This window comes from Onychomys torridus, chromosome 6 (genome assembly GCF_903995425.1).
Source record: "Onychomys torridus chromosome 6, mOncTor1.1, whole genome shotgun sequence".
Classification (NCBI taxonomy): Eukaryota; Metazoa; Chordata; class Mammalia; order Rodentia; family Cricetidae; genus Onychomys; species Onychomys torridus.
This window is the reverse complement of record NC_050448.1, coordinates 105,459,603-105,479,463: the sequence shown is the minus strand read 5'-3', so window position 1 is coordinate 105,479,463 and position 19,861 is coordinate 105,459,603. Positions and strand designations below refer to the sequence as shown.

Here is a 19,861-nt window from a genome sequence, read left to right as displayed (position 1 = left end):
TCACCTCATGGCTTTTTACCTCTCTTCCATCTTGCATGTCCTGTTTCCTCTCCATGTCTTCTAGCATCTCTCCCCTATGCCTAGATTCATCTCTCTCTGCCCAGGAGTCCTGCCTAACCTCTTCCTGCCTGGTTATTAGCCATTCAGCTCTTTATTAAACCAATCAGAAGGCACCTTGGCAAAGAAACATCTTCACAGTGTATAAAAAGATTATTCCACCATAGTTGGGTGAGTATCTCTGTAGTAGAATGAAGCATCCTTTAGTTATGTGCCCAAGAGTAGGATAGTTGGATCTTGAGGTAATTGATTCCCATCGTCCTAAGGAGCCACCACACTGATTTCCAGAATGGTTGTACAGTTTGCAGTCCCACTAGCAATGGATGAGTGTTTGCATGAATTGCCACTTGTTTTTTTTTTATCTTACCCATCCTGCTGGGTGTAAAGTGAAACCTCAAAATAATTCTGCAATTCCTTGATGACTAAGGATACTGAACATTTCTTTTGCGGCCATTTGAGTTTCTCTTGAGAATTCTGTTTAGATCTATAACCCATTTTTTTAAAATTGGGGTATTTGTTGTTGGTAGGGTGTTTTTTCTGGATATTTAGCTTTTTTGAATTGTTTATATATTGTGTATTTTAGTCCTGTATTGAATATGCAGTTGGTAAAAAGCTTTCCCATTCTGCACTCTGTCCAGATGACAGTTTCCTTTGCCATGCAGAAGCTTTTTAGTTTCACAAGGTCCTGTTTATTAATTGTTGATCTTAGTGCCTGTGTTAGCAGGGTTCTCTTCAGAAAGCCTTTTCCTGTGCCACTGAGGTCAACACCATTCCCTACTTTCTCTTGTACCAGGTTCAGTGTATCTGGTTTTGTGTTGAGTTCTTTGATCCATTTGGAGTTAAATTTTGTACAGGGTGATTGTTGGAGCCCGTTTGGGTTTCCTAGTGGCTTTATCCAGCAGGTCTGCATAAAGAGGATGATTAGACCATGGGCCCGAGTACTGGGTGTTTGGAAGGGTCTACACTTGGCTGTACCTAGCAAGGGGGAGGTCCTTTACTCCTCCCCTTGGCATTGTCACAAAAAGCCTTTGGAATAAAGTTCTTGGCTGATGGATTAGGATCCGTGCCCTGCCGAGGCTATCCTGTGTTTCTGTCTCTCCTCTCATCGTCTAGGTAACTCTTTCGAACTAATACTTCTCACATCACCCTACTCAAGAGTACCTGGGTCGTAAAAGTGAAGGCTGGTGCACTGCAGGTGATAAGAATGGATCTATTTGGATTCTTCTATATGAAGCCATGCAGTTGGACCAGCACTCTTCATTGAAGATGTCTTTTTTTTCCAGTGTGTATTTTTGGCTTCATTATCAAAAATCAAGTGTCCATAGGTATTTGGATTTATGTCTGGGCCTTCACTACAATTCCATTGATCAATATGTCTGGTTTTGTGCCAATACATGCTGGGTTGTTTTTTTGTTTGTTTGTTTTGTTTTGTTTTTTTGTTTTTTTTTTTTTTTGGTTTTGGGTATTTTTGAGACAGGGTTCCTCTGTAGCTTTGGAGACCAGGCTGGCCTTGAACTCACAGAGATCCACCTGCCTCTGCCTCCCGAGTGCTGGGATTACAGGCATGTACCACCACTGCCCTGCTATACGTGCTGTTTTTATTACCATAGGTCTGTAGTATGATTTGAGGTTGGGAATGATGATACCTCCAGCAGTTCTTCTACTATTTAGGATTGCGTTAGTGTCTTAGTTTGGGTTACTATAGCTGTGATAAAATAGCATGACCCAAGCAACTTGGGGAGGAAAGGACTTCTTTGGCTCACACTTCCATATCACTGCTCATCATTGAAAAAAGTCAGGACAGGAACTCAAGCAGGGCAGGCCCCTAGATGTAGGAGCTGATGCAGAGGCCATGGAGGGGTGCTGCTTACTGGCTTGCTCCCCATGGCTTGCTAAACCTGCTTTCTTACAGAACTAATGACTTCCAGCCCAAGGATGGCACTGCCTTCAATAGGCTGGGCCTCCCCCATCAACCATTAATTAAGAAAATGCCTTACAGGCTTGCCTGCAGCCCTATCTTAGGAAGGCATTTCCTTAACTGATGTTTCCTCCTCTCAGATGACTTAAGCTTGTGTCAAGTTGACACAAAACCATCCAGCACAGTTAGCTACCCTGTATTTTTTTATATTTCCATTTGAAGCAGAAAATTCTCCTTTAAGGTCTGAAGAACTGTGTTGGAATTTTGATGGGGATTGCATTGAAACTGTAGATTGCTTTTGGTAAGATGACCATTTTTTACTGTTAATCCTACCAACCCATGAACATAGGAGATCTTTCCACCTTTGGTATCTTCTTCAATTTCTTTCTTTAGTGTCTTAAAGTTTTTAATCATACAAGTCTTTCACTTGCTTGGTTAGAGTTACTCCAAAATACCTTATAATATTGAGACTATTTCAAAAAGTGTTGTTTCTCTGATTTCTTTCTCAGCACATTTGTCAATTGTGTATATGAAGGCTGCTGATTTTTGTGAGTTAATTTTGTATCCAGCTACATTACAGAAGGTGTTCATCAGCTGAAAGTTTCTGGGTGGAAATTCTAGGGTAATTTGTGTATACAATCATATCATGTGCAAATATCAATACTTTGGCTTACTCCTTTCCAATTTGCATCCCCTTGATCGCTACCAGTTGTCTGCTTGCTCTAGATAAGACTTCAAGCACTATATTGAATAGGTGTGGAGAGAGTGGACAGCCTCATCTTGTTCCTGATTTTAGTGGAATTGCTTTGAGTTTCTCTCCATTTGAGTTGATGTTGGCTATGGGCTTGCTGTAATCTGTATTATGTTGAGGTATGTTCCTTGTATCCCTAAACTCTTCATGACTTTTATCATGAAGGAATGTTGGATTTTGTCAAAGCCCTTTTCTGTATCATTTTTTTCCTTTCAGTTTGCTTAAATAGTGGATTACATTTATCAATTTACATATGCTGAGCTATCCCTGCTTCTCTGGGATGAAGCCTACTTGATCATGGTGGATGATCTTTTTGATGTGTTCTTGGATTCAGTTTGCAAGTATTTTATTGAGAAATTTTGTATCTCTGTTCGTAAGGGAAATTGGTCTGCAATTCTCTTTCTTTGTTGAGTATGTGGTTTGGTATCAGGGTACTTACGGCCTTGTAAAATGAATTGGGCAATGCATTTTTGTGTCTATTTTGTGGAATAATTTTGGAAGTATTAGCATTAACTTTTCTTTGAAAGTATGGTAGAATTCTGTGCCAAAAATATCTGTCCCTGGGTTGTTTTTTTTGTTTGTTTGTTTTTTTGTTTTGGTTGGGTGACTTTTAATGAGTGCTTCTATAGGTCTGTTTGAATCATTTGTCTGGTCTTGATTTAACATTGGTAGGTGGTATGTATCAAGAAAATTATCCATTTCTTTTAGATTTTCAAATTTGATGGAGTATAGGTTTTTAAAGTATGCCCTTATGATTCTTTGGATATCCCCAGTGCCTGTTGTTATGTCCCCCTTTCGTCTCTAATTTTGATAATTTGGATCTTTTCTTTTCACCTTTTTAGTTAATTTGGACAAAGGATTGTCAACCTTATTGATTTTCTCAAAGAACCAGCTCTTTGCTTCATTGATTCTTTATATTGTTTGCTTCTATTTTATTGATTTCAGCCCTGACTTTGATTATTTTTGCCATCTGCTCCTTTTGGGTATTATTTCTTCTTTTTGTTTTAGAGCTTTCAACTATGCTGTTAAGTTACTAATATGAGATCTCTTTCTTTTTTTTTTTTTTTTTTTTAATGTAGGCATTTAGTGCTGTGAAGTTGCCTCTTAGAACTACCATCATGGTGCCCTCCCTATAAGTTTGGGCGTGTTGTGTATTCATCTTCATTCAATTCTAGAAAGTCTTTAATTTCTTTCTTGATGCATTTTTCTTCATCCAGTAGAGAGTTGTTCAGTTTCCATGAGTTTGTAAGATTTCTGTCATGTCTTTTGTTTTTGATCTCCATCTTTAATCCCTGATGATCAGATAGGATTCAAGATGTTGTTTCAATGTTCTTGTATTTATTAAGACTTGTTTTGTTTTGGAGTATGTGGTCAATTTTGGAGAAAGTTTTATGGGGTGATGAGAAGAAGGTACATTCTTTGTGTTTGGGTAAAATGTTCTGTAAATATTTGTTAGGTCCTTAACCGGGGTGGTGGTGGTGCACAGCTTTAATCCCAGCACTCCGGAGGCAGAGCCAGGCAGATCTCTGTGAGTTCTAGGCCAGCCTGGTCTCCAAAGCAAGTTCCAGGAAAGGCGCAAAGCTACACAGAGAAACCCTGTCTCAGAAAAACAAACAAAAACAAACAAACAAACAAAAACCCAAAAATATTTTGTGAGTTCCATTTGTTTTTTATTGTGAGAGCCAGCATTTCCCCTGTTTAGTTTTTTTCTGGATGATTTATCTGTTTCTGACAGTGGGATATTGAAATCTCCCAGTATCACTGTGTGAGGGCTATGTGTTATTTAAGCTTTAGTAGTGTTTCTCCTATGAACTTGGGTGCCCTTGTGTTTACTGCATAGATGTCAAGAATTGCAATGTCCTCTTGGTAAATTTTTTCTTTGAGTATGTAGTGTCCTTTCCTGTTTCTTCTGATTAGTTTTGGTTTAAAACTATTTTGTCTGATATTAAAATAGCTACTCAAGCTTGCTTCTTAGGTCTATTTGCTTTAATTATCATTTACATCCTTTTTTACTCCGAGGTGATTTTGATTCTTAATGTTTAAGGTGTGTTTCTTGAATGCAGCAGAAGGATAGATCATGTTTCTGTTTCCATTCTGTTAGTCTATGTCATTTTATTCAGGAGTTAGGCTATCCATGTTGAAAGATATCAATGAGCAATGTTTGTTGATTCTTGTTTTTTTGATGTTGTGGTGATGGTGGTAGTGACGTGTATGTATGTATGTGTGTTTATGTGTGTGTATTGTGTGTTTCCCCTCTTTTGATTTGCTGGTCTTGGATTATTTACTTATTTGTTGTATTTTCCTAGGTGTGTTTAATATCTTTTTTTTTTTTTTTCCCAGAGCTGAGGACCAAACCCAGGGCGCTCTACCACTGAGCTAAATCCCTAACCCCATGTTTAATATCTTTAGATTGGAGTTTTTCTCTGGTACCTTCTGTAGACAGATATTGCTCAAATTTGGTTTTATCATGGAATGTCCTATTTTATCCAGCTATGTGATTGAAAGTTTTGCTCGGTATAGTTTTCCGGGCTGGCATCTGTGGTCTCTTAGCAACTGGAGCACATCCATAGCACATCTGTTGAGGCCTGTCTGACTTTTAGAGTGAGTCTCCATTAAGAAGTCAGATGTTATTCTAGTAGGTTTTTTTTTTTCTTTCTTGCAGCTTTTAATATTCTTCCTTTGTTCTGTATGCTTAGCATTTTGATTATTATGTGCCAAGGACTTTTTTTTCCCCTGTCCAATCTATTTGATGTTCTGTATGCTTAACATTTTGATTATTATGTGCCAAGGACTTTTTTCCCCCACGTCCAATCTATTTGGTGTTCTGTATGCTTAGGTTAGGGAAATTTTCTTCTATGATTTTGTTGAAAATATTTTCTGTGCCTTTGACCTGGGTTTCTTCTTCCTCTGTACCTGTAAGGTGGATTTGCTCCAGGTCAGATCAGAGGACAACCTAAGATATCTACTCTATCCTGTAAGATGTCTACAGCCGCCCATTTCCAGAGAAATCACCACCTCCTCAGTGAGATCTTCAGTGAGAGCGTGGTACCTGATGTGCAGTGTGTTGTCACAAAGGCTAAAATGCAGGTCCTCAAGCAACATGTCCAGTTTTTAGTGGTTCATCAGCAAAAACTAGAAGCCGAACTTCTTCAGATAGAGGAACAATACCAGGAGAAGAAGAGGAAGTTCCTGGAAAGCACAGATTCCTTTAACAATGAACTTAAAAGATTATGTGGTCTGAAGGTGGAGGTGGACATGGAGAAAATTGCAGCTGAAATGGCACAGGAGGAGGAACAGGCCCGCAGAAGGCAGGAGGAGAGGGAGAAGGAGGCAGTGGAGCAAGCTGAACGCAGCCAGGGCGGCATCGCCCCTGAGGAAGAGCAAGGGGCAAACAAAAAAGAGGAGAAAGGAGTCACCAGCCGCTGCCAGAGACGCAAGATGTAAAAGTACCAGGAAGCCACAGGCATGTACCGGTAAGCCACAGCCACATGGCCACCTATAGATTAATAGAAATGGGTTAAGTTACAAGAGCTAGCTAGCAAGAAGCCTGCCATAGGCCATGCAATTGGTAATTAATATTAAGCCCCTGAATGATTCTTTTATAAGTAGCTACAGGACCTGGGGGAGGGAGGGGCAGGTGGGCAGGACCAGAGGAAACTTCGGGCTACATTCCTCTATTCCAGTTATTTTTAGGTTTGGTCTTTTCATAGTGTCCTGCGCCTGGGTTTTCTCTTTTAGATTTAACATTCCCTTCACAGAGGTATCCATTTTTTTTTTTTTTTCTGTCATGGCTTCAATGCCTGAGATTCTCTCTTCCATCTCTTATATTCTTTTGGTGAGTCTTGCCTCTGACCTACCTGTTCAAGTTGCTAAATTTTTCATTTCCAGGTTTCCCTCAGTTTAGGTTTTCTTTATAGATTCTGTTTCCACTCTCGGGTTTTGAACTTTTCTGTTCATTTTCCTTTCACTGCTTGTGATTTCATAGGTTTCTTTAAGGGGTTTATTCATTTCGTCTCTAAGGTCCTCCATCATATTCATAAAGTCTATTTTAAGGTCTTTCTTTCTTTCTTTTCTTTTCTTTTTCTTTTTTCTTTCTTTCTTTCTTTCTTTTTTCTTTTTTTTTTTTTTTTGGTTTTCCGAGACAGGGTTTCTCTGTGTAGCTTTGCACCTTTTTTGGAACTCACTCTGTAGCCCAGGCTGCCCTCGAACTCACAGAGATCTGCCTGGCTCTGCCTCCCGAGTGCTGGGATTAAAGGCGTGCAGGCATTTGCCACTGCTGCCCGGCTTCAGGTCTTTGTCTGGTGCTTCAGCTATGTTGCAATTCTTGGGGCCTGCTGTGGTCGGGTTGCTGGGCTCTAGTGGAGACACACTGTTCTGGCTGTTATTGATTGGGTTTTTACACTGGAGTTTAGATCTGTGTTTGGGATGATTGTAATTCTAGGTGCTGGTCTTGTCTTTGGTGGTTGGGTGTTTTGTTCCTCGTAGAGGGGTATGGTGGCTGTGTATTGCCTTTGGAGGAATTCTTTTGGGATTCTTCTAGGTGTGGCCACTAGGGGTTCTGGGTCAAATGCATGTTATTAGGAGCCAACATCTAGGAATGGGGATGGGCTTAGGGGGTGGCTAAGGGGATCCACAGGAGGGTTTTCCACCAGGATTTGCTTAGTCCCCTGGGAATGGGGCTAAGAGTGAGCAGAGTGAGAGAGAGGCCACACAGGTAGTCTGCTCCAGACCTGACCATGAGACCAGGGGACTGGATTTAGAGGGGAGGAGGGAACATGAAAGTCTGAAGCTTGCCTACCTGCTCCCCTGGCCTACTTGACTCTCTGGCAGACTTGACTGGCAGGTTTCCAAGGAATGTCTGCTTGGAGTTGGGGGCTGGGGTAACAGGATGTGGGCAGAGGAAGGTTAGAGATGATCTGCTTGATCTGGTGGAGATGGGGGCAGTGAGGAAGTGGAGGGTGCAACAGGGGGTCTGCTACAGAGTTAGGGTGAGGTGGGGAGGGTGGTGGTGGATTGGATTTAGAGGAGAGGAGAGGTAAAGATCTGCAGTTAGGCAATCTGCTTCCATCGCTAGAGTCTCTCTCTCTCTCTCTCTCTCTCTCTCTCATCCATTTTGGATCCAACGGAGGTCCTCAAGCTTTAGGACATCATAATTAGTGCAGCTTTTATGAGGAGCAATGTAAACTAACCCAGGATTGCTCACAGTGAATTGGATGTCATCTTAAAGGGAAACAGGCTTTCTCTCTGGTTCCGCTAATTACAGGTTCATGAGTTTTTCCTCTCAAGAGTTTAGGGAACTCTATTAAGCTCCTACCTGGCGTCCCTGTACCAAAAGACCAAAGAATTCAAACTTTTTAAAATTTTACATAACACTGAGGCTTTCAGAAAGAATTGGAAATTTGAAGAAAGGTTAAATGTGTTTAAAACTGGGTTTGAGGACGAGCAAAAGGTCACGGGCAAACATGAGACCACGGTTCCTTCAAATCATCCAAGAATTCCTGTCTTCATGGCTGAGGATGCTACTCTCCCAAAGGTACATGCAGATGCAGTCTTTCCAATCTGCTTCAGGGGAAGGCTGGAGAATTCTTCCCACATCAATCATTTCTTCAGTTCCTCAAGCTTAAAATACTTGATATGCCCAAGGGTCCCTAACATGCACTATTTGGTGCCCCAAGTCCTGAATATGTCATATGCTAGGAGAGTACCATGGTGGGTCAAAGAACACCTGGTGCTACAGACCAGGGAACTCTGTGAACAGTGGTCCTGAGGCAGGAGGATCCACAGCCAGCCTGGGGCTACCTAGGGAAACTTTGTCTCAAAAACAAAACAAATAAACAACAATCCCTCCCTGCCCTCAACAACCTCAACAACAAACTGATAACATGACCACTCCATGGTATGATTAAGGTGAATGTTTTTATTGTAGATGGGAAGAGAGGAGAGAGAGAGGAGAGGAGGGGAGGGGAGGGGAGGAGAGGAGAGGAGAGGGCGAGAGAGGGGAGGAGGGAGGGGGGAGAGAGGGAAGGGGGGTAGAGAGATTGGGAACATAGCAAGAATAGCAGGGTTATACAGAGACAGCATGAACTTTGAAATGAGTAATAGGTACCTGTGGAACTGAGGGAGGCTGGAGGCCGGTGTGGATCCTGATATGCTAATAGACCCCACAGGTAGCCATATGTCCTTCTGCCAGAGCAAAGGGAAACATTGTTGATAGAGAGGAAGGAGTTCCACAACCTCCTGAGCAAGGCTGGCTTTTATCTGACTGCCAGAAATCCTCCTATAGTCCTGGTTGAGCTCATTTCTGGATGTTTGGACTGCCTTTTGGAGTTTAGGGAACTGGAGTTTTCTTTGGGACCTGACACAACCCACAAACAAAAGTAAGTCATAAATATGTATTATGGGGATCTATGAAAATGTAGTGTGTTCGTCTTTGAGGAAGAGACAGCATCACTCTTCATTTCCCATTCATTTACATGATTAAAATGAGCTTATAGCAAGGGCACACTCCAGAGACAGCAAGCCAATTGTCCAACAGTCCCTTAATCACATAGTGTCAGCCTTATTCCAAATTCAAAGACTCATGATGAGTGGGGTGCTTGAACTGTGGGACTTCCTTGATGAAGTGGGGGTGTGGTCTCTAGCTCTTGAGGATTGGGTTTCTGTGAAGAAACTGAAAGTCACCACGAAATACATGAATATAGAGCATAATGTAGTTGGAAATCTCAGAACTCCAAAGTGTGACTCTATCTACTAAAAGTCTATTTATTTGTGGTGTGGTGCAATAGAGCACCCATCATCAATTCACGGAAACAACTAACAGAAGGTTTTGTGTCGTTCTAGAACTAGGAAGCTTTAAAGTTTGCATAACCTTCCAGTAAAAAGGATTCCGCCGCTCCAGAAATGTCATCTTACAAGATCTCATTCAGAGTCCAATTGCGCTCCCACTACAGTGTGATGGTGGCCTGCTTGGGACCAAGAAGCCAAAAGGACTTGGATAATGCACTCCTGCCCGCCAGTCAGCACGCTGGGTGGACCTGGTAGACTCATTCAAAAATTTCACGGACTTGGTCAAAGCACGCTGACCTCCGACTTCTGGATGCCACAGCTTTCCCAAATACTAATGGGCGGAGCCAACCCTAGGATTCGGGGGAGGGGACCAGTAAAGTTTATCTTTGCGGACTTGGCTTTTGCCTTCCTCTTCCCCTAGCTATTTAAAGCCACTGGTTAAAGTTTTGAATACTACCATTTTACTGAGACTCCGTCGTAGGAAAAAATGTTTTCTCTTTGCCTGGGAATTGCACATGGCCAATAAACATTAGGCTAGACTGCGCTGTTTCATTTGGGATTGGGGAAAGGGGGGGGGGGCGGGTTGCAAGAATAAACAGCAAATCTAAAAGCCAGGCTCCGTCTTCCTTCTTCGTCGAGGAAGGGTCCGTGGGTGGGCTGGGACAGCGCGACCCAGGGCTCGGGACCTCCCTCCGCCTGCAGCTTAGCCTCGTCCTCCAGCCCTGCAGGGCGCAGGCTCCGCGCAGGTGGCGGCGGCCTCGAGGCCCGCGTCTTCCCCTGCCGCGGCGCCGCCGCAGCCTAGTGGCCTGCGCGGGGCGGTGGTCGCCTAGCTCCGGCCTGGCCTGCAGGGGGCGCTGGCGCGGGAGGGCCGGGCCGGGGTCCGCGCGCGTGCGGTGGCGCGGCAGAGCGTGGGTGCCGGGGGCCGCGGTCCTGGGTGACTCGGCCTTGTGACGCGGGCGCGTTCCTTCCTCTTCCTCTTCCTCCGCGGCCCCGCCTTCCTTCCCTCCCTCCGCCCATCTCCCGCCGCCGAGCCGCCGCCGTCAGCCGCGCCGTCATGTCGGCCCCCGCCGGGTCCCCTCACCCGGCTGCCGGTGCCCGGATGCCGCCCAAGCTCGGCGGAGCAGCCTCTGGCCTGGCGCCGCCGCAGCAGAACGGTGAGGCGGGCGGGAGGCCGGGGCGCGGCGCGGGGCCTAGGCGGGCGGGCGGGCGGGCGGCCTGCGCGGTGGCTCGGGGCGGGCCAGGCCGGGCCCGGGAGGCCGCCATAGGGCCCCGAGGCCGCGGTGGAGCCCGGAGGCCGCGAGGAGGCGAGGGGAGCGGCCGAGGGGACGGCAGGGCGGGGCTGCCAGCCTTCGGCGACCCAGGCCGGCCACCCCGCGCGGGCGGAGGCCGGACTGTAGGGGTCGGCGCGCCCGGCGCCAGCGTCCTCTCGGTTCAGGGCGCCGGCCGGTTGCCCCGGGCGACCCCCTTCGGCGCCGAGAGCTCCCTGGAAGCCAGGGGCGGCAGAGTGCGTGGTCCATGGAGGGCTTAAGGTGCAGCCTCGGTACCTGGTGCATGGCATCCTTCCGGCCTCGGGGACGTCGCTTTGATTTTTAAGGCCCAGCGAGGGAGGGAGCACGCCGCCTAGAAGGGAACTTAGTTTGCACTCAAGTTTGTAGACAAAAGGGTGTAAATAGGATGCAGAAGTGTAAACTGTAACCCCGACCCACTTCGGCCTCGGGATCTGTTGTGGTTTGCCGCCGCGGTTGTTGCTCAAGCGTTTGGAGTTTGCTTATAGTGTTGGGGGGAGGGGGAAGCAGGTGTCAAAGGGAGCTAAACCAACACCTTTAGATTCCCCCCGTTCGCCGGTTCTACTTTAAGATATTAGAAAGACGTGCCAGAGTTGTTTGGCCCTTTTTGAGGCAAGGCCTGCATAGGGCATTCATACTGAGGTCATAGGCTCTGAGCATGCAGGAGTTTCTGCCGAGAAATGATCTTACCCTAGCATGCCTGTCCCCCTACTCTAGAGATCTGGAATGTTCCTAGATAGTACTGGGGGAGGGGCGATCTTTAGAGACTTGACAGTGTGTTTGATGAGACCCTCCCAAAGTAATTAAGGCCAAGAAAATCCATCCTTCCTGTGTAAAAGGACAAAACCACCCTAGTACTCATCAAATCATTGACCTAATTTTTTCAATGTGCTAATCAAAATTTACTAGGCTTTATCTATTTAACTAACACCCAGAGTTTTGAAAATGGATAATGCCTTTCAAAACACCCGAGAATCAGGTGGAATTTTTATTTACAATTAAAAAAAAAAATGATGGTTTAGTGTTAAGATCCCTAGGTCTGCCTTATTTGTCAACAGTTCATGCTTCTTTTAGTCATTGTTTAGTATAAACAGCCTTTGCAGGTGAACAGTGTCATTGATGGTATCATACTTGCCCTTAACTTAAGTGAAAACAAAATATATGAGCAGTTTTAAATAACACACTTGGCTATTTTGTATGCATGTGCATAAACGAATGTGCCCCGGCTTGCACATGGAGGTAGGTCAGAGGACAACTTCTGGAAGTTGGTTCTTTCTGCCATGTGGGTTTTAGAAATCCAACTCAGGTGGGCTTCTTTGTAAATACTAACTAGGCTTTGTGGTTGTTTTTGGTTTTTCAAGACAGGGTTTCTCTGTGTAGCTCTGTGCCTTTCCTGGAACTCACTTGGTAGCCCAGGCTGAGCTTGAACTCACAGAGATCGCCTACCTCTGCCTCCAGTGCTGGGATTAAAGGCAAGTGCCACCACCACTGCTTGCTTTTTTTTTTTTTTTTTAGCTGATGATCGACCCAGGACCTTTCGGTTGCTAGGCAAGTGCTCTACCACTGAGCTAAATCCCCAACCCTTCTTTCTTTCTTTCTTTCTTTCTTTTCTTTTCTTTTCTTTTCTTTTCTTTTCTTTTCTTTCTTTCTTTCTTTTTTTTTTTTAACACATCTTTGTGTGTGAAGCAACCAGAACATCCTAATTTAGAAATAGGTGCCAGGTTAGAACATCATAAACCCTGTTTAACAGATTCAAGAATGGTGTTCTTGATTTTCAAGTGGCATATTTTATTTTAGCCTTAATAAATTTTATACAACTCAAAGGTGCCAGGATATTCATTTAGCCAAATGGATGTTAGATTTGTAGGAACAAATCCATATTTTGAAACCCAATGTAAATGATGCTTGATTTCTTTTTATGCTTAATCTTTTCAAATAAAGTTTTAACAGTCATTTAGCATCTGTTGCTTGGCTACCAGATGGGTATTCAAAGTTAGAGTAGTAGATGAAACAGAATCCCTCCTCCTGCCCTGAATTGTATTCAAAGTGTTCTGGCTGGTCTTGAGTGATTTGGGGGTGGGGATGGGGGGCGGAGGAAAGGGAAGGGGAGGACTGTCTCTAGGAAGAGGAAGAGGTTGCATCATGAACAAATCTGGAAATGTGCGCTGAGAAAGTGCAGGCCTGTGTAGAAACTGTGGAGAAGAGCCAAGGGAACTGGGTGGAAGGGAATGGATGGGAGGAAGCTGGAAGGGGTGGGTGGAAGAGGCCAGGCTACAGAAAGGTCTTAAAATGTCATACTAAAGCTTTGGGAAATAAAGGTCTAGAGTCAGGTTTGGTTTGGTTTTGTGGAAAGGATTAACTTGAGCATAGAGATGAGAGGATCAAATCTGATTTTGTTTTGTTTCTCAGTGTTAGAGAAAATAATCACGAAGATTAAGCAGTAATTTCAGTTTTTGTTGCATACAGAAACCACTTTTCTTTTTACTATATCCCCGGAATTCCAAACATGGTAATGATAACATAAAAGAAGTAGATTCGAAGTGTGAGTGTAAAATGCCATGGAAAAGCAAGAAATGACAAGAAAACCATAAGAGGCAGAATGAGATCGACTCCTTCATAACCTTGGTATACTGTGAGCTGAATCTGGTCCTGTCCCAAGGAGCTAAAACCCTTAGAATTCTGAGAGTGATAGGACTCATAATGATTATCCTCTCTGCACCTAATTTTATACTGGTATAATTAAGTGACAAGATGGGGCCCCTGGGTAGCCTCAGGATGGGACTGGTGACCAGAGGATTTGACCTTTCATTCCCTACCTAGTAATGTCTGGGAAGAGAAAGTCTGGTGTGACCCCTTCCCCGGCAGACCTTGCCTCTATGCACCCCCCCTTGAGGCATGGCTGTTAAATGTTTTCTTTTGCTTTGTTAGAGATGGAATTCAGGTTATATTCTTTAGAAATGCCTTGTTGGTTTGCTTGTTTTTGCTTGAGTGGGGGTTTCTTGTAGCTGAGGATGACCTTGAACTCCTGATCTTTTTGCCTCAGTCTCCAACTGCTTGCTGATCCTCTCACTTGCAGCTTCATGTCGTGGGGCATATTACCACACCTCCCTGTAGTATCTTATAGTAAACCAATAAAGGTATTTTCAAGGAGCAGGTGCTAGGAAATGGTGACATATCATTACTCAAAGGAAAGTTGTGACAGCCTAGTTTGGGATTGGCCTCCCACATGGGGACAGTGTTGTGGGACTGAGCCCTGCCTGTGGGGTCTGACTCCTAACTTCAGGTAGGGATTGTCAGGGTTGATGTAGATGCTGTCCACTGGAGAAAGAGTCATCTGTGCAGTGCCAATTCTTTGTCTTTGACGTGACATCATATGAGGGCTGGAGAGATGGCTTAGCAGCTAAGAGCACTGGCTGCTCTTGTGTAAGATGGGGTTTCATTCTCAGCACCGACGTGGGAGCTCACAACTGTCTGCAATGCAAGGGCCAGGGTTTCCTATGCCCTCTTTTGGCTTCTAGGGGTACCATATTTGCACATGATGCATACATATGATACACAGACATACTTGTAGACAAAAAAAAAATCCATTCGAATAAAATAATTTTAAAAAAAGAAAAAACAAGTGTTTGAAAGACAGATTTGGCTCTCCATAAAATGCTAAAATGGATATGGCAGTCTAGTTGGTTCTGGAGCACAGTCTGGGCTGTTGCAGTTGAAATGAAGATCCAGGAAGGGGATGTAGTGCCTGAGGAAGATTGGTGAGAGAGGCAGTTTATCTTTTGTTCATCGATGTGTATTTAGAGCCACAAACAGTAGCCAGGCAGTGGTGGCACTTGCCTTTAATCCCAGCATTCGGGAGGCAGAGGCAGGAGGATCTCTGTTAGTTCAAGTCCAACCTGGTCTACAGAGTGAGTTCCAGATTAGGTTCCAAAGCTACACAGAGAAACCCTATCTCCAAAAACAACAACAACAAAAATAAAAAACAGTGCTGGGCAAGTTACAGGTGTTCACTAGAGATTGTTGAATGAGGCCAGATCGTCTTCTGATTCTTAGTTTGATGCTCTATTAACGGCTCTATTAAGTTGCCACACTGGTCTCGAACTTCTGACCATCCATTCCCAAATGCTGAGATGCAGGCATATGCTGTCAGACAGTTCTGACACTTCTCTTACTGCTTTCTATAAACATTGACACCGCAAAGCAGAGAATAGGTAGAAACTGGAGTATTCTGGCTTTGACTGTTTCTAAGGCTGACTGCTAGGCCCTGCTTACTTGAAGATAGCATGATGTCATTGCATCTGTGAACAGAAAAGTTTACCTTGGAACTACTTTTCTCCAAATTTTCATTCCGAATAACACATAGATTTATAGAATTATTTGTATTTCCATACAAAGTATTAATTGAATATTTTTTAGTTTTAACTCTCTTTTCCCCTCTTTGGGAGACAGGATCTTCCTGTGTAGCCCAAGCTGGCCTTGAACTCACAGAGATCCTCCTGCCTCTGCCTCCCAAGTGCTAGGATTAAAGGCGTGCGCCACCATGTCCAGCTTAACTTTGCTTTTTGATATTTCTTCCCGAGCTGAGTCATGAAGCATAGGACTGCTGAGTGAAAGGACAGCCTGATAATGGGATAACTGCAAAGTTGGTCCCAACTCACTTGACTTGAAAGATTTAAGGGTGTACCACTTCCTTTCTCAAATGATAACTCTCACGGCTTATTGTTTTTATTGTCAGTGATATGAAGAGGTTAGACACTGGGAGTTGAAAGGCACACACACTGTTGACTTGGAGATACTTTGTGATTGTGGTCGCCTTACCTTTGAGAGCACACGCAGAATTCAGAATGATGGAGATATCTCCAGCCTGACCAAGGAACTGAGTGTCTTCTGATCAGCAGGGCACATTTCCATTCACATCTTTGGGTGCCTAGATGGTAGATTCTCAGGAGAGTACTTCATGGAAATTCTGAATATGGAATTTCTTTCCTTCTAAGCTTCTGACTAGCAGTTTCAATGGCCTTAAAGTCTTTGCTCTATATATACACAGACATCTCTCTGTCTGTAATAATCTAACAAGTAATTGTTACTATAATGTATGGTTTTAATTATTTGATGTGCCTTTCACACACACTTCTCAGGTTTCTGAATTTATAATTATACATTTTTTTTTTTTTCTGGTGAAACCTCATTCACTGTCCTTAGCAATATTTCAGCTAACTTCTACTTTTCTTTTCTTTTTTTTTTGGTTTTTCGAGACAGGGTTTCTCTGTGTAGTTTTGCGCCTTTCCTGGAACTGACTTTGGAGACCACGCTGGCCTTGAACTTACAGAGATCCACCTGGCTCTGCCTCCTGAGTGCAACTTTTCTTTTTTAAAAGATTTTTTTTATCTTTTACGCGCGTGCGTGCGTGTGTGTGTGTGTGTGTGCGCGCGCGCGCGCGCGTAGGCAGATGCTCAGAAGTCAGAGGCATTGGCTCTCTGGAGCTGGAGTTACAGGTTGTGAGTCTCCTGACATGGCTGTTGGGAACCAATTCAGGTCCTCTGGACCAAGACTTAACTGCTCTTTACTGAGCCATCCCTCCTGCCCCAATTTCCATTTTAAAGATCCACCTGTAAACCGTGAACTGTTGGATGGGAAGGACACTGAAGTGGAACAGTCCTGGATGGACTTTTCTAGAAGTGAGGCACATTCATAGTAAGCATGATGGAGATAGAGTACTATTAGCCTGGAGAAGGCTCTGTTTGCAGTAGGGTTGGCTCCATGGGCTTGCCCAGAAGGTGTATGATCACAGACTTTGAGTCAGTCCAAGCTTTGCTTTTTTTCTGGGGGGGGGGGGGGGACGACACACTCTTTGAGCTTGAGTATAGTGCTATCAGCCTTGTAGAGGCTTTAAGAGGATTAGATTAAATGAGGTACTATTTCCACAATATCTGGCCTTGGTAGAGAATAAGCAATGAGAAGCCCCTTTATTTCATGTCCTTCTTCTCTCCCTCCCTTCCTTTTCTTCTTCTTCTTCTTCTTCTTCTTCTTCTTCTTCTTCTTCTTCTTCTTCTTCTCCTCCTCCTCCTCCTCCTCCTCCTCCTCCTCCTTCTCCTCCTCCTCCTCCTCCTTTTTTGTGGGGTGCAAGTTGAGACAGGATTTCTGTGTAACAGTCCTGGCTGTCCTGAAACTCTGTAGACCAGGCTGGTCTCAAACTCACAGAGATCTGCCTGGCTGTGCCTCCTGGATGCTGGGATTAAAGATGCGCACCACTACTGCCCGGCTTATTCCATTTTCTTTAGAACACCAGGTTATACATTTTTCAAATGGCAGACTGTGATTTCATTATATTCCCAGTAGCAGCAGGTACTGAGATGGATTAAGTGAACTGGCCCTCATAGTTCACTCTTCTTTAGAATATTCTGGAAGCCACTAACAACTTGACTCCCCTTATTGTGTTAATGTTTGAGGTTTAGCCCTGTTTTGATCACTTACTTTGCCTTCCATCCGTCCCTCCTCTTTACATCCACTCCTGGACCTTCCTGCTACCAGACCATCTCTAGCCAGCCAGCTTGCCAGAAGGTGGGTTAGGATTGTGTCCCAAAGCACCTGAAGCAGTCAGGAGAAAAACGTGTTCAGGTAGAGAGAAGTCACGGCCTGCCTAGCGTGGCCAGATCTTAACTTGTAATAGGGGAAAGTTTAAGAGAAGGGTTAAATGGTGCTTCAGCTGCATCTGAAATGATGAGCAAGCTAGGCATGTTGGCACATGCCCGTACACCTAGCACTCAGGAGGATTTCTGAAAGTTTGAGGCCAGCCTGGTGGTATAAGTAGTATGTTTCAGACCAGCCAGAGATACATAGTGAGGTAGTGTCTCGAAAAAGTAAAAAATATATAACCAACTGAATAAAAATTATGGCTAGACTTTTGCATGTTCAGGTAAGGTTGTGATCTGAAGCCTGGTGTTGTAGTGCACGCCTTTTAATCCCAGCACTCTGGGAGGCAGAGGCAGCTGGATCTCTGTGAGTTGAAGGCCAGCCTCGTCTGCATAACAAATTACAGGACAGCTGTGGCTATATAGAGAGGCCCTGTCTCAAACCAAGTGTGATCTGGCATGATAGACCTGTGGCAGTTCTTACTGGAGAGAGACCAGAGGAATCAGAGTGGCGGAGAAGGTAATTAATTAACATTAACAGGGTAGTGTGCTCTGACGAAGGAGTCACACCAGGAGCCTCCTGAAGGAGCCAGTCCTGGACCTCAGTTTTATCCTAGTCAGTTGCCTTCCAGAGCTGCAGGAGACATTCTTGAGGTTTTGTTTTCCTCTTTAAGTATCTTGTTGACAATCTATGATAAGTGCCAGATATAGAAATACTTGATGATAACTTAGAGTTCATGATTTTCAAAATCTTGATTTCTAAGTCAGTCATGAGGCTTGGAAAAAGGCAACCCAGCCTTTGCACTTGGAGATTTTAAAGTAGACCTGTCCACATGAAAAGGAAGGTGGACACTTTCTAGAAACTGGAAAGGGCAAAGGATTCTCTCCCAAGTTTCGGATATTGTGGAAGCAACATTAAGCTGCATTTGCTCAGTGTCAGGGAATGTTTTCTTCAGGAGGAGCTTGGCTGAGATCTGGAGAATGGTTAAGAAATGGTCAGGTGAAAGAATGTGGAAGATTCCTGGTAGAGATAAGTTGTCCAAAGATTCAGAGTTTTGGAAGCATGGCTTGAAAAACAATGATGATGGTAAGGATGTGTGTGGAGCGATGCTCTCAGCTTGTTGTGTGGTAAGGATGTGTGTGGAGCGATGCTCTCAGCTTGTTGTTTGTGGCTGTTTGGTGTATCCGTTTTTACTGGCATTCTAGAAAGCTTTGTTTGCGTGTATACAGAAGTTCGGTTTCACACAATGGCACACTGCCCTGCTTCAGAAGCCTTTACCAAATAAAACTTGTGCCCATCAGCCCTGGGCCTCCAGGGTCAGGCTCACTTGTGCTGTGACTTTTTGTGTGTGGCAAATTGCACATCTTCCCCAGACCCAGCATTGACTCGCTTTGACTTCACAGCAGCAGGTGTCCTTCACTGTAGCAAGCTCAGCTTTGGTTCTTGAACTTGGGATGTAAAGGAGTTGGCAGTATCCGGGTGTGCCTTGGCCTACCAGTTGAGGGTCATCTTGTGAAGACAGCAAGGTGAGCTGTGACATAGGAGTCAGGCCAGGAGGGGTCTCTGACTCTATCTTTATAATAAATTGCCACAAAATTCTGAATTTATTTGCTAAAATCAGAATGTCTTTGTGGGACACATTCATTCCTTCTATAGCCCTAGAGAGAATCTTTGCCCTTTCCAGCTTTTAAAGGCTGCCCACATTCCTTGGCTCATGGCCCATTTTTTCTGTATTTAGAACCAGCCATAGAGTATTTCCCTGGAGACTCTATAGCCAGGCCTCTAATTCTCCGGATAGTTAAGGATAATAGACCTATTTTAATAGATGTCATCTGATTAATACCTTAATGCCATTTACACTCTTAATTCTCCTCTGCCATGCAGCCCCACATAGTCACAGGTTAGGACATGGAGATATGTCTCATTAACCATAGTAAAATTGAATATTCCTTTTTAAATTGCATTTAGTATAGTGTGTGTGTGTGTGTGTGTGTGTGTGTGTGTGTGTGTGTGTGTGTGAGAGAGAGAGGGGGGGGGGGACTTTGGAGGTCAGTTGACAACTTTGGAGAGTCACTTCTCTCTTATGACATGGGTCCAAGGAATGAAACTCAGGTCATGAGGCTTGAATTGATTGAATATTTTATCCAGAAACATGCTAACCACAGATCAGTGTCAATTGTTGCTGGTGATCTTTAGCTTGGGGCTTACTGCCCATGGTCCAGAGTGGAAGGAGTAAAGGTCTGTCACTAGCCCAGAAGACAAAACAATCAAAAAGCTTAGATTTCCGTTTCTACTGAATGAGTATGCTCTTGCTCTGTGCTAAAGTAAAATTCTAAGTATGTGTGTTTTCAGAGATCGCCTGCCTAGCTGCCTGCCTGCCTCCCTCCCTCCCCTCTCCTTCCCCTCTCCCTTCCTTTTTTTGAGATAAGA

At 44.3% G+C, this 19,861-nt stretch overlaps 1 protein-coding gene across 5 annotated transcripts in view; it reads left to right on the top strand.

Moving 5' to 3' along the window:
- The first annotated feature begins 10,364 nt into the window (after positions 1-10,364).
- The window catches only part of Sec24b (SEC24 homolog B, COPII coat complex component), a 77,019-nt gene continuing 67,522 nt past the window's right edge, over positions 10,365-19,861 (top strand). For 2 of the 5 annotated variants that reach the window (XM_036190817.1, XM_036190816.1), the window contains exon 1: positions 10,368-10,666. In XM_036190817.1, the coding sequence (XP_036046710.1) occupies positions 10,567-10,666 (100 nt within the window). In that variant the 5' untranslated portion in view covers positions 10,368-10,566. Of the gene's footprint in view, positions 10,667-10,769; positions 11,042-19,861 lie in introns of those variants that run through there. The other 3 variants (XM_036190820.1, XM_036190818.1, XM_036190819.1) reach the window with 3 other exon arrangements.